The following is a 21265-nucleotide window of genomic DNA, read 5'->3' as shown; positions in this document are numbered from 1 at the left end:
AAAAAGTCAAGAAAGGTTTTCTTGAGAAAATAAACAATCTATGCTGCCTAAGGGGGTGAGGAAAAATTATTTGTGGGCAACAAATAGATACGTGTTTGCTTGGATGACAGGACTGGCAATATACAAGAGGAGGTTAACAGAGGAAAGATGAAGGTAGAGGGAGACACAGGGAGGAATGCAATGTTAAAGTGAATCGTGTTAAATACTGTTAACTGTTGATGCATGAAAGGGATTGCAATCATTGTAATGAAGCAACATGTATGATTTGTTTAATGTGAAACTGATGATCTACTCTGTAAACCTTCACTCAATTCACAATAAAGTGTTTTAAAAAAAAGTTATCCCTCAAGTATGACGATAAAATTAAAACCTTTCTAGATAAAAAGGTATTAAAAGACATTTGTAAAAAACAACACCAAGCGTCTAAGAAATACTAAAGAGAGTTCTTCTGGCACAGAACTAATTTGTGATGAAAATATATAACACCACCCACAGATCAACCCAGATACAGAAGTATCCAAGTAAAACAAACTGCCAAGATTGTAAATAGGGAACCAGAGATATCAATTTGTAATTAAGACAACTACAAAGTAAAAAGAGGAAATAATGTAGTTACAGAGCTTCTAACTGAAGAGGAAGTCAAGATTTCAAGACAGATTTTTTTTTTAAGGTTTTCATTGTGGATTGAGTGTAAGTATACAGAGTAGATCATCAGTTTTACATTCAACAAATCATACACCTTGTTTCATCCCAATGATTATAATCCCCTCCATGTACCATCCGTTAACATTATTTCTTTCTATTCACTTTAGCTTTAAAAAAAAAAAAACAAAACCACTCAGGCATATATAATCATTTACATCTCCAAAGGACACATTCTGCAAGTCTGCCTCCTGGCCACCAGCTTAGTCCCTTTCTTCCCATGTATCTAGAGTCCTCAGTCGCTCCCCCTCTCCATGTCCCCAGCTCTGCCTCAGTCTCTGGCATCGCTGCTTCTCTGGATAAGGTCCTGTATTCTGCTTGTGCTCTATTCCCTTGATGGTCCTAGGGTCCTCTGTTTCTGGACTGTAAGATTAACCACTTTTTTTGTTATAAAACTTCTACCTTTACAATTGTAACAGTCATAATTAGTCATGAGAGCAATTAATCACTATTGAATCATATGAATATTGTCCCCATCTCTTTTCACCAGACCCATCCAGACAAGATGAAAACCCTTCAGTGGGGACTCTTTCATTCCCCACACACTCTTAAACTCCCTCTTGAAACCTTGTAAGCCAGTCACTTCCAGATGCCTTTATCACCACCTCACTTTAGGCAGCCAATGTCTAATTTGCCCATCCCTATCTACTCTGTGTACAGAGGGGATAGCACTGATACTTGATGTGAAGACTCCTTCCCTCTCATTTGGTATTTAGAGTTACTATCTATATGCCAGGTTCATCAAATTGTAGCAATTTACCCTTATTTTCTTTAGGAAAAAAAAATTTTTTTTAAAAAAATCTTCCTCTAGTCGAATTCTGATGATCAAGCCATCAAGGCCAGTTTGAATGGTACTGTGTGTGCAAGTTTGGGTGTTCTTGTGCATCTCCCCGCACTTCATATCGTCTGGATGCTTCACTCTCCGCTCTAGCCTACTCTGTGGCTGTGCCCTTGTCCATGGGCTCAAGTGTCCCCAGGTCTCACTACACTTTGGAGCAACCAGCAGCCCTTTCTCTTCTCCTTCTCATTTCTAGGTCAACAGGAGTCAATGGACTATGGTTGAACGCAGCCCATTTCTTCATTGCTGCCTTTCCCCCCTCTACCACTCACCAGTAGACCAATGTGGTCACCAGCAAGCTTACATGCCTGTTCGTGTGTTCCCTATGAGTTTTAGTCTTAGAAGAGAGTTTGTCCGGAAGGAACTTGATTACTAGCCTTGATGGCTTCCTGGTGAACAGCTTACTTATTCTTGTAGTAGCCAGTCATGCTGACATTTTTGTTTGTTTGTTTGTTTTTTCCTGAAGATCTTTCTTTGAAGGTGTATCTAGCTGTTCCTGGCTGGTCTGCTTGTCCTTGCTAGTGGGAATGTCCCACCTCAGAAGGTTCTGGATGGGATTTGGGGTTCCACTAAGGGCCCATACTTTGCAAAGGTATTGCAAGAGAACTATTTCACTGGGCAAGTTCTAGAACCCCTTTTAGGTATTCCAATCAGTTCTAGAAGAAGCGCTGGTAGTGTAGTGGTTATGAGTTGGGCTGCCAACCTCAAGGTCAGCAGTTCGAAACTACCAGCGGTTCATGGGAAACAGATGAGGCATTCTACACCTGTAAAGATTTACAGCCTTGGAAACCCTGCACAGGGTCACTATGAGTCGGAACCGACTCCACGGTACTTAACAACAACAATCAGTTATAGGCTGAAGATGGGCTTACAAGTTTTTTGTAACCATGCTTCCCAACATTCATTTCTATCCTACTCAAGTGTCTTTTACAATAGAAAGCAAGGGAAACCAATATTCATAAGACAGTCAAGCATTTTAGTATTATTTTCCCTCTTCAAAATATACCTAGATCCCTGTATCACAGAGCCCTGTTGTTCCAAAATTGAGCATGAATCACTATTTACCTCTGTCCCATTAGGCCATGCAAACCTGTCTGTGTTCCCCTATCTAGCTTATTTTTCTACCTCCTCCCTCTTCTTGTATTGCCCTCCCAAACACCTAAACTAAACCCCCCACCCCAACCCCACTGTTGTAGTTAACTTATATTCCATTAACTCTCCCCTCCATTTATGACAGTCTATTTTATCCTGTAATCTACCTGACCTTCCCACCACTTGGATCTCTGTTCCTCTCTGTTTACTTTTCACATTGTAATTGTTTTGATCATAGACTGACCTCCCAGATTCTTTGTTCTTATAGTTCTTGATGCTTCAATTTTGTTCTTGACTCTTCCATCTGTTGATTAAGTTCAGGGTGATGCTGCTACGTGTGACATTCTTTGGTTGTTGTCTGTTCTTGTTGGTTCAGAGTCCACAGTACTTCCTTTAGGATGTTTTTCATAGCAGGGTTGGCTTTGGCAAAATCCCTTAGCTTCTGTTTATCCTGGAATGTTTTGATTACACCATGGTATTTGATTGACAGCTTTACTGGGTAGCGGATTCTTGGTTGGCAGTTTTTTTCTTTCAGGGTTTTATATATGTCTCCCCATTGCTTTCTTGCCTGCATGGTTTCTGTTCAGAAATCCAAGCTTAATATGATTTGCTTGCCTTTGTATATTACATTTTTCTTTTCCCTAGCTGCTTTCAGGATTCTGTCCTTATCTTTGATTTTGGGGAGCTTGATTATTATATGTCTTGATGATTTTCTTTTAGGGTCTATCCTTCCAGGGGTTCTTTGAGCTTCTTGAATGCTTATATTTTCACTTTTCAGGATGTTAGGGAAATTTTCTTCCAGGATCTCTTTAACTATCTCCTCTGTGGACTTGTGTGATTCTTCCTGTTCCAGAATGCCAATAATTCTTAAGTTATTCCTCTTCATGTTGTCCAGCATGAATCTTAGGCCTTCTTTAGATTTTTTAATCCTTTTTTGTGCTTGCTCTTCTATCTTAGTAGTGTTGAGAGATTTATCTTCTAGCTCACTATTCTGGCTTCTATCTCTTCAATTCTACTCCTTTGCCCATTCAGTGTATTGTCCATTTCTGATATTCTATTATTAATTGTTTGGACCTCATTCTGTAGGTTTTGAATTGTTTCCAGTGCTATATCTATCTTATTTGATTGCTCCTGTAGTGCTTTACTTACTTTTTCCTTATTTTCCTCAACTCCATTCTATAGAGTTTTGATACATCTTGCTATCATTTTTCTGAATTCCTTCTCAGTCATTTCCAAAGCCTGCCATTTTCCAGTATGGAGTGTAGGTCTACTTCCAACTCATTTGCCTCAGTCACTTCATCTCGGTTTTGGACATGTGCAGATATGGTTGTCTGCTTCTGTTTTTTGGGCATATTCAGGAGTTATCTGTGGCCTTAATACTTAGATGGGTGTGTATTTTGATATTTTTTATGCTTTCTGATTGCTTCCAGGTAGATGTGATCAGGAGATGGACTTCCCTTTTCACTCTTCTTGAGAAATTTCCAGATGCCACTGTTGGTCGTTGTGACATAACTCAGGATTTAATTTTCCACCTGTTTCTTTTTCAGTCTGCCTGTCCCACTCCACAATCCCCATTCAGGCCTTTTTCTAGTGATAAACAGTTCAGGGCCGGCTGTGGCCATTTTGCGCTGCCGTTTGGTTTCAAGTGGAAATTGTCACTTTAATTTTCTAGGTGATCTGTGTGCATGCATAGTAGAACCCTCTTTGGGTAGGGGTGGGGTGTCCACTTACTCTGTCACCCCCTCTATTCACCAGAATGGAGGTGCACAGACAGCAAGAGACCAATGAACAGATACAAAAAAAAACAAAAACATTCATACCTGTATTTCCACAGTTCTGTCAGGTCTGTGGCTGCTCTGATCCTTCCCCTGCTTGGTCTCGCCCAAGATGGCAGCTCTGGGAGCAGCTGGGTGTCTTGAATTAGAAAGCAATGGATTTCTTGCTTCTGCTACAAATTCCCCTAGTTGTAAGCCTTCCAAGCTTCTAAATATTCCTTTACATGTGGTTCAGAGTTCTAGCACCAACAATCTGTGTTGTTGCTGATGGAGCTCCTACTGCACTTCCACCCTCTCCGCCATCTTGTTTGTTCTTGCTGAAGACAGATTTTTTAAACTTAGAAATTAATATACGTGTTTCTTGGATGAAGGAGAAGGTATACAATCGAAAGACACTGTAGGCAGAACAGGTGTGGGAGAGAGAATAGTACACCCACAAACAAGGACTGGGCAGAACCTATTTGTACATGGCTATTTACTTCTGCTGCAAAGAAATCCATGAAAGTGGAGGAGCAAATGAGGTAAAATTTTGAAAACGTTTTAGACATAATCAAACACTTCAAGGGTTTCTGGACCTGGGGCATCAGGACCATCGTCTTAGGGGACAGAAAGGTCACCTGACATAACATAGTCCACAAAGACAATGGTCTTCATCTACTTTGGTTAGTAGTAACTGGGGTCTTAAGAGCTCATGAGCAACCATCTAAGGTGCAACTGTTGGTCCTTCCCTGACTTCCCTGAGTGGGAAGGATTTGTCTTGTCCACCATTCTGTTTGTCCCCAGGACCTGTGGCCACCTCTGCTTAGATGTGTGCTTCACAAATACTTGTGGAATGAATAGGACCAGAACTTCAAGGAAGAGTGCAATTTAGTGCATTGTTTCAAAAAAAGGTTGATTTATCTGATACATAATTTGAACAATTTACTTTCTTCTTCTCCTTTTACATATAATTCCTTTTCATTTATGTAACAAATACTGAACATTTCTGATGTACCAAGTACTAGAATGTGTTGGACTATCTGCACTGATCTTTTATTTCAAGTGAGTCAAGATGCAAACTAAGAAGGGCTTCGTTGTTGTGCAGTCAAATCGGTTCCAACTCATAGTGACCTTGTATAGGGTTTCTGAGGAGCAGCTGGTGAGCTTGAACTTCCGACCCTGTGATTCAAACCCACCTTGCAGCCCAGCACATTAACCCACAGTGCCACATCAAGACTCAGATCTCAAAAGGTTAAAAATAAAGTGTGGGTGGGGACCCTTTTCTGAAATGACATGCCTTTTACATACACTTGTCTTTCTATAATTGCCAAATTACATCAATTTTAAGAAGACCTGAGCAATGTTAAAGACCCACTCTCAAAATTCAGTTTCAAAAAATCTTGTTTGGTGTTTCCTTCCGTCGGTTGTTGTTAGTTACCATAGCGTTGGTTCTGACTCCTGGCGACCCCATGTGTGCAACAACTATTCCATAAGGTTTTCTAGAGGATCACCAGAAATGCCTATGGATGAGTTCAACAGCCAGCCTTTTGGTTAGTAGTCGAGTACAGTTTGCCCCACTCAGGGATTCCTTTCAGTCATAGAAAGCTTGTAAACTCTTAAATGTACAATATGTACAATATTGTACAATATTGCCGGTATATGTACAATATTCCTGGGTCTTTCCAAGACTGCTAACATAAAGAGTTGGCAGTAGAGGGTACAAGAGAAGGTTGATGTTGTTAAGTGCATCGAGTTGATTCCCACTCATAGAGATCCTATATAGGGTTTCCAAGGCTTTAAATCTTCGCGGGAGCAGAAAACTTCATGTTACTCTCATAAGGCAGCTGGCATGTTCGAACCGGGGATATTGTGGTTCCCAGTCCAGTGCTATCTTATGGAGCCATGGAGCTCCCCACATAAGAAAGTTAACAGGACGAAAATAATGAAAACCGAAGAAAAAGCAGTGAAAGCACCGGTATTTCCAGTCCCTTCTTCAAGCTGATCCAGCTCCTAGTTCACCCCAGTTCTCCAAGGTTCAGCAGGGACCGATCGCGAATCTCTAGTGTCCCAACTCCAGAAAGCACCTGGGGAAAGCTCATCCAAGACTCACTCCAGGGACGCCGCCTCGGCCCGCCTCTCACGTGGAGGCCCCGCCGGCCCCGCCCATTCCCATAGTCCGGTTCCCGCCCCCTTATGACTGGCAGCTCCAGTGCGCTATCACTACCTTGGAACGAGCCTCCTCAGGGCCACTTCGTCCCCTCCTTAAGCGTCCGCCTGCGGGGATTGGTCGAATGCCGCCCTCCTACCACGCTCATACGTTGTGTAATGTGCTCTGAAGCTTTCGCCCCCGCCCCACTCATTCACCTTTACATAACCCGGGCGGCCAACGGGCCCCACCCCCAGGCCAATGGGAGTTGGCGCGCTGGCATAACAGCCAATCGGGTAGCTCTGGGGCGGGACGACGGAATGTTGGCGGCGGGGGAGGCGGGCGCCCACACGCGTGAAACCTCGAGACTAGAGCACGCTGGGTGGCGTGGAGGAGTGGAGGGTGAGCCAATTCGGGTAGGCAGTATGTGTAGCAACCCTGGTATTGTGTGTGCCCCGAGGCCCCTTTACCGACTCAGTGCTGGGCGCGCTCCCACTTTTCAGAGCTGAGGAAAGTTGGGTGAACCTGGAGTCTGCCGCGGAGCGACGCGGACTCAGGACCCCTTCCTTGGGGGCTAGCAAGTCATAGTGGCGTTCAGTCTCGGGCCCGGGTCGTACTTTTCCCTGGACCTCAGTCACCTGTGCCTCTCCCCACCCACCTCCGCAGCTGGTGCAAACCTCCCGGACAGTCTTATGGAAACTCTGGGAGCAGAGAAGCTGCAGGTGCCCGGGTTGTGATGGCAGGGACCCAGAGGCGGAATCAGCTCCCGGCCCCGGCCCCACAGAAAACCCTGTGGCCGAGCGCGATGGAGCTTGTCGGGGACCTGGTGCAGAAGAGCCCGGGAAGAAGAGCCCGATGAGCCTTCGGGACCCCAGTCCCTCGGGAAGGAGCCTCGGGCCGCCGCCGAGGTCATGGTCTGTGGGGAAGAGGGATGCCTGAACTTTTCTTCTCCGGGGTTTGAAGTCTGGAAGAACGTTGAGAGGGAGACCTGCGACCATGGAGAAAAAGTACACCAGAAGAGTACTGAAAAGTGCTTAATGAATGTTACGGAGCTGAGGTTGAAGTGAGCAAGAGATGGTGAAAGTTGTTTAGCAATTGGCCATCTTCTTTGCCTCAGTTTCCCTGTCTGTAAAAAGTTCTATTTATTTTCCCAGTTGCTATCCAACTCATGGACTCCTGGTGCGGCGCTGTAGTCTCAACACTGGACTGCGAACCACGAGGTCAGCTGCACTTTAGAAACCCTAGACAGGGTCTCTGTGAGTTGGAATTGACTGCAGTTAATTACAACAACAGTCTCTTATAGGTCTGAGTTAATTACAACAACAGTCGACTTATAGGTCCGAGTAGAACTGTGCGCCATCGGATTTTCAGTGGCCGATTTTTCCCAAGCGAATTGCCAGGTCTTTCTACTGAGGTGCCACTTTTAGGTGGATTGTGAACCCCAGCCTTTTGGTTAGCAGCTGAGTCCATTAACTGTTGGTCCCACCCAGAGACCCATAAAGCTCTCAACACAGTGTTGTTGTTAAGTAAGTGCCTTTGAGTAGGTTCTGAGCGTGGGTTTGACCTTGAAGTTAGCAGTGCCATGCTTATCTTACAGCGCCACACCAGGGCTCAGTGAGTAGGTGCCTGGCAGGTAGGTTGTAGGTGTGTCTTCACTGTTGACTGTGGTTGTTAGGGAAGATGTGAGTTTTTTCTTTTCTTTCTTAACAGTGGAGAGCAGAAGCGACTCAGAGTTTCTGAAGAATTGATGACAGTCATCCAGGAAATGATAAAGCACTTCCCTTCTGAGAGGTACAGCAAACCCAGCACCCTGGAGGACCTCAACTATGCCCTTCGCTGTGTGCACAGTGTGCAAGGTAAACAAGCTGCCTAAGGGGCTGGACTCATGGAAATCCCATGAGTTTTTTCTCACATTTTATACTAGGCTAGGATTGCTACAGTGATTTCTATGGTGTCACAGTCTTTCAGATTAAGAAGGCCAGGGGAACCTTCTCTGCTGAATAATTTAGTACATGTGCGGTGTCTGGCTGGTTTGTCGCAAGGGCCCAGTGATGAGCGTTAGCATATTTTGAAAGTGGACTTTTTAAAGGAATATTGTCTTCTGTACGTTATAGAGGAAAAAAAAGTTTGACTAAATACCAGAGGGCTTCAAAAAGTTTATAGTGGAAAATGGAATGAATAGATCATGGAATTTTTCCATGAATTTTTAAAAGCTCTCTTGTACAAGCTACATTTCCCAGTCTTCCATACATCCTTATTAAATACAGCCATAATATGTTAAGAATGTACCAAATTAAAAATGAGCATTTAAATTTTTTTCTCTCTGACTTCTTCTTGGGGAAGTTCATAAAGTCCATATGTGACTTCCTGTGTGCTTTATAGTAGAGTAGGGTTTCTGTCATGAAAAATGATAGATGTGTGCACAAGTGTGTCGGGAACCCTGGTGGTAGAGTGGGCTGCTAACCTCAAGGTCAGTAATTCAAACCCACATCTGCTCCTGTGGAGAAAGATATGACTGTCTGCTACTGTAAAGATTTACAGCTTCAGAAACTGTAGGAAGCAGTCTTACTCTGCCCTATTTTTGTTGTTGTTAAGTGCTGTCGAGTCAGTTCTGACCTATAACAACCCGGTGTAGGTTTTCTAGGAGTGACGGGTGAGCTTGAACCTTGGACTTTGCAGTTCAAACCGATTTTGCAGTGCAGCGCATTAACCCGCAGTGCCACACCAGGACTCTGCCGTATACTTAACTCAGTATAGGGTTATTATGAGTCAGAATCGACCTGATGATGGTGGGTGAGGGCACAAGTGGAATTTGGAATTTCAGTGCCTTGTTTTAGTATAGTATCTTGTTATTTGCAATCTAGAAAACATTAAACTCATAAGGAACTATTTTTTTGAGAAAATTCAAAATCTTAAGTTTTCTTTTGGTGGGAGAAGAAAGTGATCTGGTTCTCCAGAAAATACACTGAGGTGTCCTTGTCCTAAAAATAAGTCATCTTATGAGTGATAAGCATGATGTCCTAAAGATTCTCTTGCCACTGGACTACCAGTTTATTTTCCTGTGTTTTTTAGCAAACAGTGAGTTTTTCCAGATGCTCAGTCAGAATGGAGCGCCTGAAGCAGATGTGACCATGTACAAGTCTTGGGAAGCTGATGACTACTCTCACCTCAGAGCACACTTCTAAAAACACAGCAAGAATTCACAAATTTTGCCAAACCAACCTAGGCAACTTTCCTAAAAACTTCTCTAGATGCACATTTAAAAAGAAAATTACCTCAAGTTTCAATAACAACAGTTTGAGGCAAACAAAAGGAAACATTGTTACTTTCTCCTGTGTCTTTTCTCCTGCCCTTGATGGAGAACATGTCCATATATGGGAAGCCGCAAATCAAGTAGTTGATATGCTTTATGAGATGCTATTAACCCCTTACCACCCTAGAGTTCTCGCAGATTAAGAAGGAAACACACAAACAGACTGCAGAGTAATTTCCTGCATTTTATCCTGATCTCAGATTGTTCATTTCTATTTATATCATTCTTAGTTCCTACTACTAAGATACCTACTACTTTAAGTTGTAACAACTGGATTTTATAGAACAGGTGAGTTGAGATGCTGTCATTTTTTATGGAATTTTGGAAGAGATATTGGGTATTTCTTTACTGACTTTTCATGTTGACAGAATAATTAAGCTTTACGTTTTATGTTAATTGTGATGGAGATTATTTAATTTTATGTTTGGACCCTAACATAATTATAATTTGAAGGTGTTATTGTTTGGGACCATAAGCTAGCTCTAGGATTACAATAGTGCCTATTCACTACAGGTGTGTGTATAATACTATAGGAGATGCTATGGAGATTTAAGAAGTATAAGCTATCATTTGCCCTTTAAGAATTTTGAATTAAAACTAGAGAGAACAGTACACCAACAGGCACGCGCAGTGACTGATTCTAAGTGTATTATGTTTATGTTCAGTGGAACTTAGAGAAGAGGTTCATATGAAATGAGGTTTGTCAAGTACAGCTTTCTGAAGGAGGAGAATCTTAAACTTGGTCTTGAAGCCAAAAATAAGCTGTTGATGAATAGAAGCCAGTCCTACCAGGTGTGAAGGTACTTCCTGCCAAGAAGGAATCAAAAGTTCATGTAACATGTGTGCTTCAGCCCTATAGAATGAGCTATATATATGTAAATATACAAACATACATATGTATATATGTATACGTACATATAAATAAACATTTAAAACATGTATGTTTCATCCCTATGGAATTAGCTTTATATATGTATATTTGCATGGAAATCAAACATTCAGAAAATAAAACTCAGGTTTTCTGGAATCCTAAAATGCATATTTAGGAAGCAGTTTGGAAAATTTATTTTGAGAGGTTTGTTGTCATTATAGGATGTGTGTATTTTAAGATACTAGTTATGGTAGAATTCTGGAAGAAATTACCTGCTAGTAAGAATTTAAATATTTACATTTATTTTCAATGTTTTTCATAGGACACCTTTGTGGCAGTTTTTTTATTTCTGTCTGGAAGGTTAGTGCACATTTCTGAACAGGTTACTTCCATCCTGAATTGTAGAAAAGATTTCTTGGAGTCCTCTCGTTTTGTTGAACTGCTTCCCCTCAAGATGTGAGAGTGTTCTATGCACACACTGCCCACACCCAGCTCCCATTCTGGAACAACTGGACCCAAAGAGGTAATGGGACCAATATTCTGATGTTCCTGGCTTCACAGAGATAAGTTTCATTCTTCTGGAAATAATACAGAACTAATGTACTATTGTTGTTGTTGTTAAGTGCCGTTGAGTCGATGCTGACTCATGAGCTACCCTGTACAGGGTTTCCGAGGAGCAGCTTGGTGGGTTTGAACCGCCAACCTTATTCCATAGCACCACACCAGGAGTCCAATGTACTCTTTATAACACATAAAATACATGGTTTTCCTTAATTCTTTTAAAAAAACAAAAACCCAAAGTATACTGAAAAGCTTTATAATAGCTTATAATAGCATAAAGATCCAATAAATGTATTTTGACTTTACCAACCAGCCAATTCACTGCCATTTGGTCGATTCCAACTCATATAAAGACTTATGAAGGGTTTTCAAGGCTCTATACCTTCAAGGCTCTATACCTTTACAGGAGTCCTGGTGTGGCACTGTGGGTTAATGCGCCAGACTGCAAAGCTGTTTGAACTGCAAGGTCGGCAGTTCAAGCTCACCAAATGCTCCTTGGAAACTCTATACAGGATCAGAACCAACTCAAGGCCACTGAAAAACAACAACAACAACAACATACCTTTAGAAAGCCTCATCTTTCTCCCAAAGAGCAGCTGGTGGTTTAAACTGGTGACCAGTGTGCTTAACAGTCCAGTATGCTTATCTCACAGTGCCGTAGGTTAATCAAAACCAAACCCACTACTGTCAAATTGATTCCAATTCAGAGCGACCCTGGAGGACAGGGAAGAACTGCTCTATCGGGTTTTCTAGAATGTAATTGTTTAGGAAGCAGTTTGCTGCATCTTTCTTCCATGGAGTGGCTAGTGGATTCAAACCAGCAACCTTTCAGTTAGCAGCCAAGCACTTAACCACTGTGCCACTGTGCCATGCTGTAGTCATCCACACATTACATAGTAGTATAATCAATGTCAAGACTTGGTTTCCTTTTTTAAAAAAAGGTTCCTATTGAGTTGATTTCTACTCGTGGCAGCTGCATGTATATCAAGAGTGTAATTGTGATCCATGGGGTTTTCAGTGGCTGATTTTTTTTTTTAAGGCAATCTCCAGGCATTTCTTATGCAGCACCTCTGGGTGGATTCAAACCTTCAACATTTTGGTTAGCAGCTGAGTGTGTTAACCATTTGTACCACCCAGAAACTCCTACTTTTACAAAGTAATTAATTTAAATTGATAATATTGATGTTTTATTAATTTGATAAAATGAAATATTTTCCCTTCTACATTGATTTCACTACTCCTTTGTATAATAGATGTTACTTTGGAGATAAAATTTTAATGGGTAGCTCCTTTTCCTAGTTTCTTTTGCCTATAAGAGTTCATCAATTGTATTACTTAATTTTTTCCTAAAACTTAGGCTTATTTCTACACTGGTAATGCTTATTCACAGTTTTTTGAGTAACAGTTCATCCAGTCTTTATGATCTTTAAGTAATTCATTATTTTTGCTGTAAATATTGATTACTTACTTAGTTTTCTGTGTGACTTGTCTCTTAAAAAGTTTAGTGTATCTCATCCTTCTCTTTGATTCTGAACCAGTTTCTCTTAATTTTTTAATTTTGTACTCAATTCTGTCTGCATCTTTCTATTTCCTATTGTAGACCTTTGCTTGACCTTTTGCACATTTTTTTATAAAAGCTGTAGAAAGCATGCCTTTGTTGTCCCTGCTGCCTTCTAGCTTCCTCATTTCTCCTTTCACCATCATTCACAAATATTGTTTGCATTTCTCTTCGTTTTTTGGGGGGAACATATTGTCTTGTTCTTTAACCATCCATGTTTGTTCCTCTACTTTCTTTAGTCACTTATTCACTCCGTAAGTGTTCATTCAGTAATCGCTATGGCCAAGAACCATTTTAGGTGCTGAGAGAGAGCTCTGAACAGGTCAGACACCAGATAAAACTATTAGCCATCTCTTTCACAGTCACCCCAGGTATTTGTCCTTCAGCATTGCCTGTGTAGTGCCTGTCTTGTTTTCCCAACCTTTTTTATATTTACTCATGACTGATGCTTATTGCTGTTAAGTGTCATTGAGTGCGTTTCCGAGGAGTGGTTGGTGAGTTTGAACTGCTGGCCTTGCGGTTCACACTGACTCTGGTCCAGTGCATTATCCCTCAGTGCCACCATCAGGATTCCCATGACTGACATACTAAGTTTTTACACGGGAAAGAAAATACCAGAGTAGTAGGAAGGTATCAGAGCAGTAATCATGACTGATTACTACTCTGATATTTTCTTTCCCTTCTAAAAACTTAGTATTTCCTGAAATTATTACTTGCTGTACTTTAAAATTTACTTATTTCTTGAGGCTATAGAAGAAGTCAGCTCCTTCAGTTTACCCTCATATTGTAATTTTGCCTATAAATCTCAAGGATTCAGACTCCAATTGAGGACAGTTGGTTAGTTTCACACCATTTCTAAACTGCACCCTTGTGACCCCCTTTTATCCATTCTCTTCAGTTTTGTTTCTCTTTCATTTTGTTGTACTCTGGTAGTTTGTGTGTTGCTATGATGCTGGAAGCTATGCCACTGATATTTCAGTTACAGTAGGGTTACCCATAGTGGGCAGGTTTCAGGGAAACTTTGAGACTTAACTAGGAGAAAGGGTCTGGTGATCTACTTCTGAACATCAGCAAGTAAAAACCCTGTATGAAGCCAGTGCAGAACACTGGCAAAGTCTAGACTGAGCTAGGAGTTCTGGTATGGCGCTGTAGGATCAGCATTGGATTGCTAACCACAAGGTTGGGAGTTCAAACCTACCAGCTGTTCCTTGGAAACCTAATTAACTGCTTCGAGTCCTCTTTGCTTTCAGCAAGCAAGGTTGTGTCATCTGCATATTGAATCTTCTTTCAGTCCTGGTACCTTGTTCTTCATGATGATTTTAAACCATGCAGTATCTCCTTGTTGTGTTCAAAGGAGTGCCTCTTGGTTTTGGTATGGTTTCTGTATAGCACAATAAAGTGTTCTGGAATTCCCATTTTTGACAATGTTACCTATCATTCATTATGATCCACACATTTTAATACCTTTGCATAGTCAATGAAACACAGGTGTCCATCTTTTTGGTATTCTCTGTTTTCAGCCAAGATTCATCTGCTATCAGCAGTATCCACATCCCCTTCTGAACCATACTTGAACAGTAGCATGCCTCACAGTAAATAATTCCTTAAGCTCACTTTATAAAGTTGTTCTTCCATTTATTTTTTTATGGACATACACTTGGGACTATCTTCTGGTTCCAGAATTCTTGGACTGTAACTGATTACTTTTATGAACTGTGATACTTTGATTACTGGTTGCTTTACTTTTAAACTGGAGTATCTTTTAGACTCCTGGACATTTTTCTCAACCTTTCAAATAGGCCTTTGTCGTGTTCTTCTAATGATCCTTTCTCTAGCTGTACACAGACCTGGGCCATATCCAGTATCCTTGTTCTTTAGACTTCATGTTGTATCTATTGCATTTGGTCTATGTTTATTAAACACCCCATAGTTTTCCTTAGTTCCCATAAGTGAGACCCTTGCTCTCTAGCGAACAAATACCCAAAAGATACCTGCAGAGAACTCTAACCAGAGGACATACAGGTAGTCAGCAAGTACTTGGATAAAGGTTCTGCCCCTATCTCTAAAGGTAAAGTTAGACACGTCTGAATGGCCATTTCATATCAAAAGAAAAACCAACCGACCCACAGATCTGGAGTCCATTCTCACTCATAGAGGCTTTTTAGGGAAAACTGCCCCATGGGATTTCCAAGATTGTGATTGACGTTGTAATCAATATTGTAAGCTTATGGAGGAGTCCTGGTGTGGTGCTGTAGGATAAGCACTGGACTGCTAACCACAAGGATGGTGGTTCAAACCCACCAACCACTCCTAAGAAACCCTGTATAGGGTTGCTATGAGTCAGAACCAGCTCAATGGCACTTAACAACAACAGCAGTATGTATGTATGGAAGCAGACCAACACATCTTTCTCCCACAGAGCAGCTGGTGGGTTTGAACCACTGAATTGACCTTTTGGTTAGCGGTTGAGTTCTTAGTCATTGTGCCACCAAGGTGCCTTATTGCAAAAATCAATTAAAATGGGTGCAAAGCAATGACATCAGGATTGTGAGAAAGCATTAAAATATTAATGACATTGTAGAGGTACAGTCTTCTGGAAATTGTTGTTGTTAAGTGCCATTGGGTCTGTTCCAACTCATAGCGACCCTATCTAGGGGTCTTGCAATAAGCAGTCCAGTGCTTATCCTACAGAGTCACACCAGGATTCCCTTCTGGAAATTAGTTTGCCAATACAATGAAAAGATCATCTTTTAACCTAGGAACATAATTTTGGGAGTTTATCCAAGGAAAAAAATCTAAAGGGGAAGAAAAAGAAAAGGAAATATGAAAATAATCTAAGATCCCAGTTGTTGAGGAAAATGAGTATTTTACCACCAAAGTGACAGTTGTGTCAAAGGGTGATTATATTGGTGAAATAATGAATGTGGGACATCATAGAAACCTAGGGGAGCCTTGGTGGTACAGTGATTCAGTAATCAACTGCTAACCAAAAGATTATTGCTGGATTCCCGGGAGAACAGACCTGGTAATCTGATCCCTCAAGATTGTGGTTTAGAAGCCCCTCTGGGACAGTTCTACTCTGTACCTTAGGGTCTCTATGAGTTCAGCGCACTCATATCAAATAGCAACAGTGGCGTGGAAAGCTGTAAGTCAGAAGCTTCACTGTGTTACCTGAGGGATTCTTTGTAATAGGAAAACCCTTGGGAATGTTAGAATGTAAAGCTTTTAAAGTGAGGGAGGAGAGTTCTGTTCTAATCAAGAGTACTTTTCTCTGAAAGAAGCTGGTTTATTCTTTGCTAACAGTGCAGCATTGTTCTCTGAGGAGAGCTGTTCTTCCTTCTTTCTCTGGGAGAGGGTGATTGACAGTCTGTCTCTGTGCCTAGCAGCCTCACACAGTATGAATTTGCTCCAATGAAATCCTTTTTCTGCAGAATCCGGTAAGTATTGGGGTTTATGGCTGCCCAAAATGGATTATTCAAATTTTACTTAGCAGTTATTTCTACTTTCTGTTGATTTTCAACTGAGTTCAGTTATGGATACAGAAGATAAGGCAGGTCATAGCCTTGTGATTGAAGAAAAGACACAGATACAGTACTCAAGAGAAAATTAGATGATAAAGCTGTAGGTGGAAGACGATTCTTAACTTAGGGGCATATGAAACTCGCTGGGTGTTAAGTACACTTGAAAATGACTGTTGTTTTGGGCACTTTTGTTTTTGTGTGCTTTTTGTTTTCAGTCACACTTAAAATAGTTTTGAAATACCATGTTGATGAGAAGGATTTGTTATGCCCAGAATTCAGGGTCCCCAAAGACCACCCAGGAGCCGTGTACCGATGCAAATACATAAGGGTTGTTTAATCAAGCTCGAGCCAGGTCTCTAACCTTATCTGACATTTCGGAATAGGGAAAGAGCCCCGAATTCATTGTCTGCAGGGTTTTTATAGAATTTTCAAACAGCTCAGGTTTCTCAGCTTTACAATCTTTGGATTGGTTAACAATTGGCAAACTATGAGATGTTACAGTTTAATTGGTCAGGACTGGTGGTCTTTGTTCTTAGGCTAGGGTAAAGGAAAACATCTGGCCTCTGGCCTTGAGCTGCCTGGCTATTTATACATATATCATTTTCTTGAAGCTAGAGTATGTGTTCAGGCTAATGTAGAGAATGGAGATTGATCTTGCCTCTGGAGGGAACTAATAACTGAGGCCTTGTCTATTTAAAATGCTTTCCTGAGCCTGACTAGAGTTTAGTCAAGCAGTTTCTAGGTAGGCAAAATCAGGTAAAATCAGTTTGGTCCTTACAGATTTAAATGGTTCAGAAACAGTGGCCTACAAGAAAATGGACCGGTATTCTAACAGTCACTTCTTTAAAGGATTGCTAGTAATTTGTATTCTTTTCTGAATTGACTGTAATATGCTAGTCTTGCCTTCAAAAGAAAAAGAAAGTATTTTCAAATGACAATCTGCCAACATTTGTGTTGAAGTTATTACCTGCTTTAGATATTTGGAGACGATTTTTATCCTGGGTGATTCAGAGTTTCTATGGAATTTGTCCAAAAACTCTTTTGGCATCTCAAGCTGTAAAGCTGAGTGAAGAGCTTGTAGTGAGCATTCAGAGCACACCTTCCGGGGATACTCTTAGAGTTAGAAGGCACTCCCTCTGTGCAGAGCTTGGCTTAGTGGACTGTGGGGTAGCCCTGCATTTCTCCTGGTGGGCTCAAGTGCATCCCTCCTGCCCTCCTCAGCTGGCTCCTTTATGGAGAGCTGAACCATGTGCAGGGTCTGTGCCAGTCAAAGGCTAAAGCTGAAGCTGAGACTCATAACCTTGAAAGAACGCATATGGAGGGACAGTTAAGAAGTGGCTGTTAGAGCGAGATCGGGACTGTGAGGAGAAAGGATCCAGTTTTCCATCTTGTGGTGTAGGTGATGGGACGGATGGTTCTATCTGTCCTACTTCTGCCAACAGAAGAGTTGCTGTGATGCCTCAGGGTCTGGAGGTCAGGAGAAAATCACCAGTGGCCAGTTCCATCTTCACACTCACAGTCATCTAACAAGGACCTCTGTCTACTGCACTGAATGGTCAGGAGGCATTTACCCTTAGGGGCTGGGGAACATTTAAAGCAACATTTCCCTTCTTCTGAAAGCAAATGTGTATAAAAATTTTAGATTTAGATATGTCTCTTGTGGAAATTCCCACTAAGACATATCTCTAGCCTTGTTTCACATTTAGCCCATTGAGTGCCTTGTGACCAGTCGTACCATTGTTAATTTCTTTAGTGGCGGGGAAGGCAGAGAGCTAGGGAACTACTGCCCATTCCGGATTACCCCCTATTTGATTCACATGTATAACCCCACCCAGCCGGGAGCAGACCCCTGTTGTCTCATGCTGGTTGAAAAGATTCACTCTGGGTATGAAGGTGAGTTGGGGAGTCTGCTTTCTGATGACATAGAAATGCAAGCACAGCAGGCAGGGACCTGTTCACTCACAAAACCAGCAGACTTCTTGGTGGTGTTATTAAGTCTGGTGGATTCTGACTCAGAGGGACCTTGAGGTTGTAAATCATTGCAGGAACAGAGAAACCTTCATCCTTCTGTAGTGGAGTGACTGGTAAGCTTGAATCACTGACCCTGTGGTTTGCAGTTCAGTGCTTTCTCCTACAGAGCCATGTGCTCCTTCTTAACATTTTAGGCATTCTTTTTTTCATTTTATCTTAAATTTTAAAGTGCTTTAGTTTTCCATTTGATAGTTTCTACATAAAATGTCCCATGCCATTGGCTATATTCTCTACAGTGTGTCACCCCTCTCTCCATTTCTACCTTGGGTTCCCTGTTACCTTTCTTTCAGATTTTCTATCCCTTCCTGCCTTCTCAAGGAACCCTAGTGGTACTGTGGGATAAACACTGGGCTGCTAACCACAAGGTTGGCAGTTAAAGCCATTCAGCTGCTTATCAGAAGAAAGCTGAGACTGTCTGCTACCGTAAATATTCAGTCTCTGAAACCCCAAGGAGCAATCCTGTAGAGAGTTTCTATGAGCCAGAATTGGCTTGATGGCAGTGGGTTTGTGGGAGTCCTGGTATGGCGCTGTAGGATAAACACTTGACCACAAGGTCAGTTTGAATCACAGTGTTGGCGTTTCAACTCACCAGCTGCTCCTTGGAAACCCTACACATGGTCGTTCTGAGTCAGAACCAAATTAATGGCGTTCAACAAAAACAACATCTTTACTTTGGGGAAAATGTCCTTTTGATCTTTTACAATTGTTTTAAAAGAACACATTCCTCTTGGGTGTTACTTTTTTTTTTCAACTTTTTTTATTATGAATTAAGTAAAGGTTTACAGAACAGATCATCAATTTTACCTTAAACAAATCATATACTTTGCTTCATTACAATGATTGCAATCCCCTCCATGTATCTTCAGTTAGCAGTATTTCCCACTATTCACTTTTTTTTTAATACAAAAATGTTTATTGCAGTATAATTCCTGATAGTCAAAATGTGGAAACAACCTAAATGCCCACCAATGAATGAATGGATAAACAAAATGTGGTATATACAGACAATGGATTACAACTCATCCATAAACAGAAATAAAGTATTGATACATGTTACACCATGGATGGGCTTGAAGATATTATGCTGAGGGAAATAATTCAATCACAAAAAGACAAATTTGTATAATTTCACTTACACAAAAAGACATGCAAATCGATAGAGGCCAAAGTGTATTAGTGACTTTCCAGTTTGGGGGTGGAGATGGGGGAAAGAGGGTTTATTTCTTATTGAACACTGAAGTTCATTTTATAGTGACAGAAAAGTTGTATTGATTAAGGGTAGGTTTAGTAGCTCTGGTAGGGTAATGGGCTGCGAGTTGGGCTGTTAACCACATGGTCAGTAGATTAAATCTACCAGCTGCTTGGCAGGAGAAAGATTTACAGCCTTGGAAATCCTACGCAGGGTCACTATGAATTGGAATCGATTCTATGGCACATCACCACCACCACCACCACCACCAAGGGTGGGGTTGCACAGTTGACTAATAGAATTGCTGTCAGTAAGTTATACACCAGCAACAGTTGAATTTGCAAAAGTTGTGTGATAGATATATTTACAACAACAACAGAGAGGAGCTGCTGAGTTTGTTTATGTACAGCCATATACCTCATTGGTTTTAGTTTCTTGTTTTGGAGACTTAGGACCAGTTTCATGAGACATACCAGTAAGTTGATGTAATCAGGTATTACTCTTTATTTTATTGGCCTGTTTTCTGTGTTTATGGACAACCACCAAATAGGACTAAATTGGTTAGTCTTAAACATTTTTTAAAACTCTTTATTGTGGTTTGCGTAAAAGTGTTTAGAGCAAATTAGTTTTCCATTCAACAGTTCATGTACATTTTGTTTCATGACATTGATTGCAATCCCTGCTATGTAACAGCATTTTTCTTATTTCTTCCGTGTTTTCCATTTCCAGTGGCCTTCCTTTCCTGTCCTTTCCTGCCTTCTGAGCTTTGTCCTTTGGGCAACAACTGTCCTTTTGATCTGAAGTAGTTGATTATTTTAAGAAATACATTCCCCCCTCTTTTTGTTGTTCACCTTACAGATCTGTCTGTGGCTTGGCTAAAAGTTGGTTCCTTGGAGTGAGTTCAGTTCTCTGCTTGAAGTGCGTCTAATGGCCAAAGTCTCTGAACTTTACTTCAGCTTTGTGATGAGAAGACTAGCTATTCAATGAGCACAGGCTTACTCAGCTTAAAAATAACTAGAGCAGGCATCACATTTTGATCTAATTAAAATATAGTTACTAATGAAAATCATTTTCAGTTACTGTTTTGGCTGCTGTAAGACTAGATCCCTAAGTGAAAATTCTGCTGTTTTAGAGATTTTGTTCCCTTTTTGTATATTGCATGGAAAAGAGTTATGTCATGTTAAGTAGAAGATGAATTAGATGTTTACCTTTAAATGGGTCTGTGTTTTTCTTAGCTCCTCGAATTCCAGTGGATAAAAGAATTTTTACCACAACACATACTCCAGGGTGTGTTTTCCTTGAAGTAGATGAAAGGTAAGTAAGTCTTAAAGCGAATGAAATTTGTTTCTGGAAATAAATAAAGTTCATGTCATGTTTACATACCTCTGCAGTAGAGGAAACCTAGTAGCACATTGGTTAAAACAACTGCTAACTTAAAGGTCAATAGTTTGAATTGCGGGAGAAAGATGTGACAATCTGCTTCTAAAAAGATTATAGCCTTGGACACCCCGTGGACTAGTTCTCCTCTGTCCAGTTTGGGCTTTTCTGAATCAGAATTGACCTGATGGTATTGGGTTTGTTTGTTTTTTAATGTTTTTATTGTGGATTGAGTGAAAGTTTACAGGGCATATCATCAGTTTTACATTCAACAAATCATATACCTTGTTTCATTACATTGATTATAATCCC

The 21265-nt window shown here is 41.0% G+C and overlaps 1 protein-coding gene across 1 annotated transcript in view; it reads left to right on the top strand.

Annotated features, from left to right (window-relative positions):
- Positions 1-6579: 6579 nt before the first annotated feature.
- The window catches only part of PER3 (period circadian clock 3), a 20812-nt gene continuing 6126 nt past the window's right edge, over positions 6580-21265 (top strand). Inside the window, 11 exon segments of the mRNA XM_006878259.1 lie at positions 6580-6948; positions 7199-7446; positions 8243-8388; positions 9605-9684; positions 9686-9724; positions 11039-11159; positions 11162-11239; positions 14714-14723; positions 16219-16272; positions 18110-18249; positions 20812-20890. Coding sequence (XP_006878321.1) covers positions 6580-6948; positions 7199-7446; positions 8243-8388; positions 9605-9684; positions 9686-9724; positions 11039-11159; positions 11162-11239; positions 14714-14723; positions 16219-16272; positions 18110-18249; positions 20812-20890 — 1364 coding nt within the window.

Source organism: Chrysochloris asiatica, unplaced genomic scaffold (genome assembly GCF_000296735.1).
Source record: "Chrysochloris asiatica unplaced genomic scaffold, ChrAsi1.0 scaffold00223, whole genome shotgun sequence".
NCBI lineage: Eukaryota > Metazoa > Chordata > Mammalia > Afrosoricida > Chrysochloridae > Chrysochloris > Chrysochloris asiatica.
The sequence above is the reverse complement of the archived record's forward strand: the minus strand, read 5'-3'. Positions and strand labels throughout refer to the sequence as shown.